Source organism: Labeo rohita, chromosome 10 (genome assembly GCF_022985175.1).
Source record: "Labeo rohita strain BAU-BD-2019 chromosome 10, IGBB_LRoh.1.0, whole genome shotgun sequence".
NCBI lineage: Eukaryota > Metazoa > Chordata > Actinopteri > Cypriniformes > Cyprinidae > Labeo > Labeo rohita.
This window is the reverse complement of record NC_066878.1, coordinates 18,968,379-18,979,454: the sequence shown is the minus strand read 5'-3', so window position 1 is coordinate 18,979,454 and position 11,076 is coordinate 18,968,379. Positions and strand designations below refer to the sequence as shown.

The window sequence follows — 11,076 nt, the reverse complement described above, 5'->3', positions numbered from 1 at the left end:
GCAAAGGACCAGCACAGACCAGTATAAACCAGCTACGGACCAGCTCAAACCAGCATCAAAACATATCCAGCATCCCAGCATCAGAACATACCTACCAGCATGCTGGTTTTTTCACCCGGGAGGAGAACCCCGCCAAAAAAAGTGCATTTTACCTCTTCAAACGCGTTTTTTAACGGGGACCCCACCACTGGGCTAGTTTTGGGCTAGTTTTGAGTAGCAACTAGGCAGGTTTTGTTGTGAAATCGTTTTGTTGTGTGGGCCGTTTCTAACATTACTGTACAGAAAATATTTTTGCATTTCAGTTTCCTCCAGTGCTTCCGTCATTCTCGGAACACTTTAAATTATTATTATTGTTATTATTAATTATTATTATTATTTATATCGAGGTAATGTAACACATATCATAATGATTGTACCTTAATTGAAAAAAAAAACTTGATTTAAGATCTTAATATCTGTGGAAACACGTCATCCCTGCTGAAAAAACCAGCATATGCTGGTAGGTATGTTTTGATGCTGGAATGCTGGTTAGGTAGGTGTTGATGCTGGTTTAAGATGGTCCTTTGCTGGTTTTTGCTGGTCATGTTGCTGGTCAAGGACCAGCATAAACCAGCTAAGGACCAGCATTTTACCATACGTGGAGGTTTGAAGGTGTGCATGTGGATTTTGTTGGTAGAAGAGGTGAGAGGTGTTCGAGCTCCTCCTCCGCGGCTCCGCCCATTTCCAGCGTTTCTCCGCCGTTTCACACTCGCACTATACTGCATGATCATACACTGGAGAGCTGATGCTGGAGGACGCTGTGGACTTAAAATGAATATTCTGCAGGTACTTCTCGCTGTTATGTGTAAGTACTTATACAAACATGCAGGTTTACTTGTATTACAATATAGTCCTACTGTAAAACTGAATGACAACAGCGCTAAACTGTCAGTTGAACTGTTGAATTGTAGGCAATGTAAATAAGTCCAAACAAACTCAGTGCATGTGAGAAAAATACTTTGTATAAGTGATGGGTGGGTTCTGTGTATGTGTGAAATGTTCGGTGCCAGCTGTAGCCTTTTTGTTTCCTATAAATGGGTCTGAAGTACATTTTGCGGTTCACTCTACAAACTATGACCAGCCTGTAAAGTATGCACTTTCACACAATGTGGTTTGGCGTTATCATGTTTTGCTCTTTGACAAACAAAAAGGTTATTAAGTGACGTTTCTATTTAAAAAAAAAAAAGTAATTTTTAAAGTACATTTCTGTACGATTTTAACATTTTGTTAGACAAAAATGTATTTAAGTGTTTATAAACTGAACTGTGCCATTTCAATCTACATATTTAATGTATATTGGGATATGGCTATGCCTTAGGTAGTAGGGTTGACAAGTTTTAGTTAATTTAGCCATTACTAACACGGTTTTCCAGGTCTAGAAAGTATGTTTATTAGGGGTGTGGGAAAAAAATCAATTCACATTTGAATTGAATGAATTCAGTCTTCTAGCGATTCACAAATTTCAAAAATTGATTTTCTAGTTAATAAAATAATAATAATAATAATAATAATAATAATAATAATAATAATAATAGCAATATGTTGTTGGAACAAAACAGCAATAGCAATGGAGGAAGAGAAAAATACATCCTGTCCCATTTTCAGAGAGGGCAAGTGTTTGGAAAAATATTATATTAATTAATGATCTTTTGTTATGATGGGAAGTAGGGGTGTGCTCAAATAGTGAATATTCGGAAAGGCACGGAAAACAGCCACTTGCTAGTGGTAGCCTGTTACATTAGAGTATATCATATAGGCTGTATTTCACTTACCACATGAACAGAGTAACAGTGCGTTCACACCAGACGCGACTTGTGCAAATAAATCATGCTATTCGCGTGTAGTTGGATGCTTGAACATTTTGAGTTTACTCGCTTCATTAGAGCGTGAAATTTGCTTCACTACAGACACAAATTCGCGTCATGGGAGGGGCTTCTGCCAGGCAGCTCCAGTCACGTTGCAAAATGGCAGACATGAATTTTGTTGAGAGGGTAGCTGCACTTTATGTGCTATGGACTCGTTTGGTGCCGTGTCTGGGTCCATCAGATCAGTCCATCAATATGTATATATATAGCTCAAATTGAGTAAAGAGCGTTTTTTTAAAACTTACCAGATTGTCCGACCTCCTCACTCACTTTCTTCCAAGCAAGATCCTTTTTATTCCTGTTTGTATAAAAGTATGTAGATGCACACTGTAAAAAATGTCCTTTAGAAATTACAGTAACTTACTGGCAGCAGTTCGCCAGTAACTTACTGTATTTATATTTACAGTACCATTTAACTTGCTGTAAATGTATTTACAGTATTATACTGCACTTTTTTACTGTATTTTTACTGTATTTTACTTGTAAAAGTATTTTACTTTTCTCCAGTAATATATATGGCAATGCAAGAAAAAAAGAAATAAAAATAAGCAATGACAACTGTGTAACTTTTAATGTTTTTAATTGTTCAATTGTTGCAATAACCCTTGCAATAACATTAACATTTTCACAGATTCAGTTAAGACTCAAACAAAACACTATTACAAACTATTGTGTATTTATTACAGCACATACCATTTTAACTATTATAGCTAGAAAAATTCTTAACATTTATCCAAAGCACAACATACTATGATAACAGTGAACAGCAATGACAGTGAAGCTTCAAATAAAACTCAAAGTTTTGTTACACACGAGAAGCATTTTTCAAGAATGTATACATAAATATTTGTATATTACAGCAATTAAAAAAAAAAAAGGAATAAATTCAATCATAAGAACAATCTTAAAAACATACAAATTCACAAAAACTCTCCTGAGTAAAATGCATTTGGCTGTAGTGGATTAATAGTTTTGCCAGCTGAAATCCACAAACTCCTTGGACTCATGAGGATTCAGGCCAGAGTTTCTCCTTTGGACCATCTTCCCACTTCTTTTGCTGATCTGGAAATTTGCAGAGCACTTGAGGTGTGTCAGGATTGATCCTCACAATGAACCTTCACATAAAAAATAATTAATTAGATTCATATTTCATTCTCTTTGTAAAAACATTTTAGAGCATTAGTTCTGCCAAAATGAAAACTTTGTCATCATTTACTGTGTTGTTACAAACCCATGAAATTGTCAGTTACGGTTACTGCATGCCAAGAAGACAACACCCACAAATTGTAATTCTCTCAACATTTACTCACCCTCATGTCATCCCAAATATACTTTCTTCTGTGGAACACAATTAAAGATTTTTAGAAAAAAAAGAAAAAAGTAATCTGAAGCCAAACGATAGGTTTGTGTGAGAAATGTTTAAATATTTTTTTTAAATTAATAATATAAACCACTGCTTCCAGGCAAGTATCCTACATGTGTTTGATGTAAATGTCAGCATGTTGTGAAGCATCAGCTTTGAGGGACCTATCCACTAGCATTATATGGACTCACATAGATGGATTATTTTTCTAAAAATCTCTGTTCGTGTTCCACAGAAGAACGAAAGTCATGTACATCCAGGATGGCATGAGGGTGAGTAAGTGATGAGAGAATTTTGCATTTTTGAGTGAGCATTATTGATGGGCAAATTAAGCTTTGTGAAGGACTTTTCATTTTTGGGTGGATTATTCCTTTAAGGGATTGTTTACGTACCGTCATGTCATCCCGGATGTACATGGTTTTCATTTTTCTTTTTCCCTTTAATGTTTACTTAATATTACAGCATATTGCAAGATGTACTTACCTCTAAATAAACAACAAAGTAGTGGCTTCCACTTAGTACTTGATCTTAAGCACATAAACGAAGAGAAGAGCAAATGCAGAGGACATATCTGGTAGGTCAATCACAGGAAGGAAGACTTTGCTTTCAATCGCCAGCATCCTTTTTTTTTTTTTTTTTTTTTTTTTTTTGCTGTGTAGAATTGAATCTCCTAAAAAAAAAAAAAAAAAAAAAAAAAAAAAAAATCAATTAATGAATTTATTGTGTTCATGTTTTTTATAGTGATATTTGTGACTTTACAAAAAAAAAAAAAAGAAACTTTTCACATTTGATTATGGTGTCAGTAAAAGTAGATGTAGATGAAAACCATCCCTTTAACATTTATTGCTAAATCATGTACTAAAAGATCTTACCAAGTGTGATCAGAGTAGAAGGAAGTGAAAGCCTGGTCTTTGCATCTGCTGCTGTTGTTGTGACCTACACACACACACACACACACACACACAGTTTTTCTAAGTGTCAGTTATAGAAATGATTAGTTGTCAATTATACAAATGAAAAAAACTTACACTGGCCAAAAGGTATGGGATGAAATTAGACTCAAAACGATTAATAGGTGAACGCACAATTATCCATGTACTGGATCAATTTTATGCATGTATTTTACAATCCACAAACAAATGCATTTCAATTTGAGTCTGTGGAATTCGGGATTAAATGATTGTGCAGCGATTTGTACAAATAAAGACATGTTTGCACATAAAAATGTTCTGTTCTGCATTAATATATCATAAATTGCTCATGCAAAAAGGAATCAGTGCATTTGTGGATCAGGTGACACGCGTGCATTTATTGAGGTCTTGCTCGAGTCAATCTTGTTCCGTTCATTTGGATTTTGAGACTTCATTTTCGCAGTTTACAGCATTTCACGACGCACACACACAACTATCAATGAACAAGGCCCAGTGCAATTCATTAACGTGTACGCGATTCGAAAAATTCGCAAATTTGCGTCACTACACTAATGTGAAAAATGTTATAATTTGCATTAAAGTATCACAGTTTGTGCACGTGGCGATTAAAATGTTCATTTGTGGATCAGACGACATGCCTGCATTCATTCACATCTCTTCTGAATCGATTCTATTTGATTCATTTGAATTTTGAGACTTTCGTTCCGCCCTTTTAGTCTTGCCCAATCCACACACACACAGCTCACGATCCACACGCAGCGGAGCCTAAGAAAATCGGCGACCGCTAGAAGGCGCTATAGCCACAGTCACACGTGCGCATTCCATTGTGTACGCTTTTATGAATGTTACATCGTGTTTTATTTGTTACTTTTTGGTTTGGCTATTCTCCCCTGCCTGTTGAAATATAGTAAACATGTTTTATTGAACTTGTTCTAACAGAATAACTTATTTTTGCCAAACAAGAACTTCGTCATGGCACCTTTTCCTGTACTTCAATGGCACGTTGTCACTTATTCCTTATTATTATTATTATTATTATTATTATTATTATTATAAGTGCTATTGTAGTCGCTCGTTTGAGCCATTAGTAATCGCACGTTTATATTCAATTAACTATACTATATTAAACCAGTGAGCTGTTTATAGCCTATTCCGCGCTCAAGTGGACGAATAAAGCTTGCTGACTAAAGGAATGACAATGAATGTCTAGGGAAAAAATAGCTGTAACATATTTCATGTACTTTTTGATAAACTGTTTTCTGAGTCAGTGTCGGCTGCAGAGATGAAGTTGATGATGCTGATTCGCCATCTTCGCAGTAGGAGAGAAATTTCATACGACTTACAGTAATGAGAGAGTGTATGTTATGGGTTTGAAGAGGATGATTTTACATGGGAAGAAGACCTTTTTGTCGCCCTGGTTTACATAATAAATAATAGATTTACATAATAAACAATACATTGGTTTAATATAATCAGTTGTGATGCGATCTGGGAAAGCGCTGGGACGTTTTCAGGAAATTCGAAAAATATGTCGCATGCAAGGTTTTTATTTATTTTTCATATCGTGAGATGGCGGAGCACAACAATGCAATCTTAAGTACTGTAACTTAGCTGCTCACTTAATCTTACTTACTTCACATCCAGAAATGAAGGGTGAAGTAAGTTACTAAAGAGGAGTCCAGTGAACTTTTATGCACAGTGAACAGTTGGGCTGCGCGCATTTTTCTAAATGTAAACTTCAAGGTAGGCTACATTATTCGTGCAATCTAAACATACAAGGGGTGATCAAAAGTTTGGAGACTATGGCCATGACAAAAAAAAAAAAAAAAAAGAAAAAGAAAACAAACGTTAGTGTATTTGTGTAATGATGCAGTATAGCGCTCCTGATTTGACAGACAGCTCTTGTTAAACCCCTGAAGTGAAAGTGAAAGCCGTCTCACTTTAAACCCATTTTTCTCAAAATTAAATTCCTGAAAATCATATCTATCAGCCAACTTAAGATAGTCATATTGTTACGTTCAATCTACGGAAATAGATAAAAAAAATGGAAATAAAAACTGTTTTGAAAAGGGCTTGAACCCAGCTTTCATATGGTATCAAATAAAAGGTTAAATTTCACCATATGTTGGGCTTTCCTTGATCGCATCACACTTTAATAGAAACGTGCGACTAGCCAACTAATGGCTTAAACGAACGACTATAATAACACTTTAATAATAATATATAAAAATAATAATAGTAATAATAATAATGATAATAATAATAATAATAATAATAATACAAGGAAGGAATAAGTGACAACGTGCCATTGAAGTACAGAAAAAGGTGCCATGACGAAGTTCTTGTTTGGCAAAAATAATCTAAGTTATTCTGTTAGAACAAGTTCAATAAAACATGTTTACTATATTTCAACAGGCAGGGGAGAAGAGCCAAACCAAAAAGTAACAAATAAAACACGATGTAACATTCATAAAAGCGGACACAATGGAATGCGCACGTGTGACTGTGGCTATAGCGCCTTCTAGCGGTCGCCGATTTTCTTAGGTTCAGCTTCGTGTGGATCGCGAGCTGTGTGTGTGTGGATTGGGCAAGACTAAAAGGGCGGAACGAAAGTCTCAAAATTCAAATGAATCAAATAGAATCGATTCAGAAGAGATGTGAATGAATGCAGGCATGTCGTCTGATCCACAAATGAACATTTTAATCGCCACGTGCACAAACTGTGATACTTTAATGCAAATTATAACATTTTTCACATTAGTGTAGTGACGCAAATTTGCGAATTTTTCGAATCGCGTACACGTTAATGAATTGCACTGGGCCTTGTTCATTGATAGTTGTGTGTGTGCGTCGTGAAATGCTGTAAACTGCGAAAGTGAAGTCTCAAAATCCAAATGAACGGAACAAGATTGACTCGAGCAAGACCTCAATAAATGCACGCGTGTCACCTGATCCACAAATGCACTGATTCCTTTTTGCATGAGCAATTTATGATATATTAATGCAGAACAGAACATTTTTATGTGCAAACATGTCTTTATTTGTACAAATCGCTGCACAATCATTTAATCCCGAATTCCACAGACTCAAATTGAAATGCATTTGTTTGTGGATTGTAAAATACATGCATAAAATTGATCCAGTACATGGATAATTGTGCGTTCATCTATTAATCGTTTTGAGTCTAATTTCATCCCATAAAAAGGAACAGCAAATCCTCTGCTTCTTTTAAAGTGGGCCAATAACAACAGGACAGTTACATAAGTATTCACATCTGGCACAGCAGCAGAAAGCACAGTAACATTAATATATACACAGATTTCTCAAAATCACATTTATGTTGTATGCTGAAAATGATGACTTTACTCTAAAATGCTTTTTACAGTTACTAACTGGACATTAAGTTTCTTCTTACTATCTCGAATGTGCCATCTTAGGTGTCCAGTGTTCACAAATGCTGAAGAATTTAGTCGACACGAATGTACAGCCTTCCGCGCTGCATCTAGAATTCAGATGAGATGGTGTTCAGATCAGTTTTGCGGTACATGTGCAACTGAAGTGCAGAGAGGCTTAAAAACCCCTGGTGAAAAAACCAGCATATGCTGGTAGGTATGTTTTGATGCTGGTTTAAGCTGGTCCTTTGCTGGTTTATGCTGGTCCTTAGCTGGTTTTTGCTGGTCATGTTGCTGGTCAAGGACCAGCATAAACCAGCTAAGGACCAGCATAAACCAGCATCAAAACATACCTACCAGCATATGCTGTTTTTTTTTCACCAGGGACGTGCATAAGCATTCAGGCACTGTAACGTTACACGAAAACCTGGAATTTGCCAAGTTTTTGCCCGCTTTGGCATGATTAATAAATGCATATAACGTCTCCAAAGAGACGTCACAGTGTTTGCAGACGAACATTGTGGGTTTTATGCTAACGTAAGCATTAAATGCATGCTGTACATTTACACGCTTATATGAGGTTAATAGGTAACGTAAGCATCAAGCGATTTCATAGTGATTAAAAACCACAGCGAAATGACTATTTTAAACCAGCTTTAAACCTTTAAAAGCCCGGATTCTTGGTCAACAATTTCATACAAGTTAACATAAAAACTCACCTGCTAGCAACGTAGTCAAAACCAAGACAGAGACCTGTTTATGTTCACACTTTGACGGTAAAACTTCCTACAAAAAAGAAAAGAAATAAAGATATTTGTTTTGCACAGAAGGTCTTCTCAATCTAAAACGAGTATCTGCCACAAAGCCCTTTACCATCGACGTTCACTGTAAAGTGTGACTGCGCGTCATGAAGAGACAGCATTTTTATTATTATTTTCTTTTTAATTAAACCGTTAATAACCCAAAAATACACTGACATTAAATATGTAATTAAAAAGCAGGAATATTGTACATACCTTTCATGGCAGCTGCGAGGTTCTTGTGTGTCCGTCTTCCTTTTCTTATCTCCCAGAGGAAAAAAAAAACCTTTCTGTCATTGGTCAGATTTCGCGCTCTTTTTTTACTGTATTTGGATTTACAGTAAAAAAATACTGTATTTTAATGGCACCAAGAGGATATTTCCCATAATGCAACTTTAAAATACAGTAAAATACTGTATAAATGTTCTACAGTAAAGTACAGTTCATATTACAGTTAAATACTGTGTAATTTACAGAAATCGCTAACTGTGTATTGTACGGCTCCGGGTATCCACATACATCGACAATGATTTTGTCCTCCATTGTTGTTTTGGATTTCTGCCTCCGCTCGCTACGTCATAATCACGTCACTACTAGAGCAAGCTCCTGACTGGGTAACGCAGTGTGAATATTCGCCAAAGTTCAGATTTTTCAACTTGCATGAATAACTCAAATAGTTACACTCAGAAAAAATGGTACAAAAGCTAACACTGGAGCGGTGCTTTTTTATAAGAGTGTTTCTGAGAGTGATGTCCTGGTTTTAGGGCATCTGCCCACTAGACACTGACTCTCCTCCCCATCAGGTAAATGTGCAACACTTGTGTGCACAACAGCCACATTCTAAGCACAAGTCCCACACCTCTATCCTGTGTTAACCACAAACCATCTCTGTCAGATGTATGTTAGAAACTCCAACATAGCTGCACATTCAACACTAACAGTAATCAAAATTACAAGCACAGTTTAAGTTCAGATAATTTTATTCCATTTTAATTAGGTTGGACCAACAAAGGGTCATTCTGTGTCTAAATGACTTTAGAAGGTTATTTTTACACAGAGATTGGTAGGTCTGTTAGTAAAATTAGTTGACTTTAGCGATGTTTGTTGCATTTTGCGCCAATGGTGACCATTCAAAAATAAAGAAAAAAATTTTTTTGCCTGTAACTCAAGAAGTATTAAAGATATATTAATACCCTTTTAGATACTGGGTCTTAACAAACTTTCCTTTTGCCATCTTTGTTTTTAAGGCCCTATGTGGTTCAGTTCCAGAGATACTGGGATATAAATGTGGCTCCACGATTAAATAGTTAAATTGTACACATTTTCAGTGGTCAAAAAACAAAAAAGGGTCACTTTGCAAACAGATGATACTTCTTTTCTTCAAAAAAAACTATAGAACATAACTGTCTGAGTGCCATAAATATTATTTTTCCAAAGTTTGCATGCCTGTAACTCAAGAAGATATCTGAATATGATTTTAGAATCTGGTTCCTAATACACTTTCTTTTTGAATCTTTGTTTTCAAGACCCTGTGTTATTCAGTCCCAGAAATATGGGAATCTCAAAGTGGTTCCATGTCTAGTTTGTTTAATATTACCCATTTCATTGGTCAGAAACCAAATGTTGGTCACTTTGTATACAGCTGGTATTTATTGTATTTAAAGAGTTATAGATAGCAGATTTATTTAAGTTTCTTTTCTTCCGTTTCAGTCTTCATTCACACATTTATGAATGTGCTATGATGTATGCGTGTGCATTCATCTGCTTGCAAACATTGCACAGCACATTCGGGTTCTACGTCAGAACGCCGGCTCCTGCGTCAGCAACACCACATGCATGTACCGTGATACTCTTGCGAACATGCATCAAAGACTGACACATAAGAGAAGAAATTGTTTAATAAAGTTATTTTTGTTTTTATGCAGAATTTTCACGATATAATATCGAAAATTTTTGAACATTTGCACTGTTTCTCACACTAGTGTGTTTTAATGTTTAATCAGGAAGTTTGCTTTTAAATGCTTTTATTTTGTACAAAATTGCAAAAAGTCACACTTGTGGTGTTCCTGGTCAAAAATGACCGCACTCCAAACAATTGCTTAGAAATCTCTAATTTTGCTATATTATTTCCAAATATTGGATTCATTCTTTTTGTCAACTTGTTTTCTTTCATTTAGGACTGGATTTGTGTTTCTATTTGCATCTGATTAATCGTAGGCCTCATTTATCTCTATTTATCTCTATCTTTAAGTTCATGACTTAGTAGGCATCTCTTTATTTGAGTGAAAAAAGTATTTTAAATGCGTAATTTTCACAACATGAGATCATGTGAGATGTGTGTGTGTGTGTGTGTGATAGCATGAGTATACATGCATCCGCACACACACAGGTCCAAGGCCTTTATGTTTGCAAACACAATATTCTCCTGAACACTAGTTGTTTCTCATACTTTCATTCTTCCCCATTCACTTTCAATGGCCGGCCATTTTTGACAAGTGTGACTTTTTGCAATTTTGTACAAAATTAAAGCATCTAAAAGCAAAATTCATGATTATACATTAAAGCACACTAGTGTGATCAACAGTGCAAATTTTTTATCATTTTGTTTAATCTCAAATTATTCATGAAAAATTATTTTTTCACTCAAAAACAAGGTACCGACTCTTAGATAAATGAGGCCTATGA

General features: G+C 35.5%; 1 protein-coding gene across 1 annotated transcript in view; it reads left to right on the top strand.

Annotated features, from left to right (window-relative positions):
• Positions 1 to 381: 381 nt before the first annotated feature.
• itga2.2 (integrin, alpha 2 (CD49B, alpha 2 subunit of VLA-2 receptor), tandem duplicate 2) overlaps positions 382 to 11,076 on the top strand; it is a 43,322-nt gene continuing 32,627 nt past the window's right edge. Inside the window, exon 1 of the mRNA XM_051121711.1 lies at positions 382 to 844. Within this exon, the coding sequence (XP_050977668.1) occupies positions 556 to 844 (289 nt within the window). The 5' untranslated portion in view covers positions 382 to 555. The remainder of the gene's footprint in view (positions 845 to 11,076) is intronic.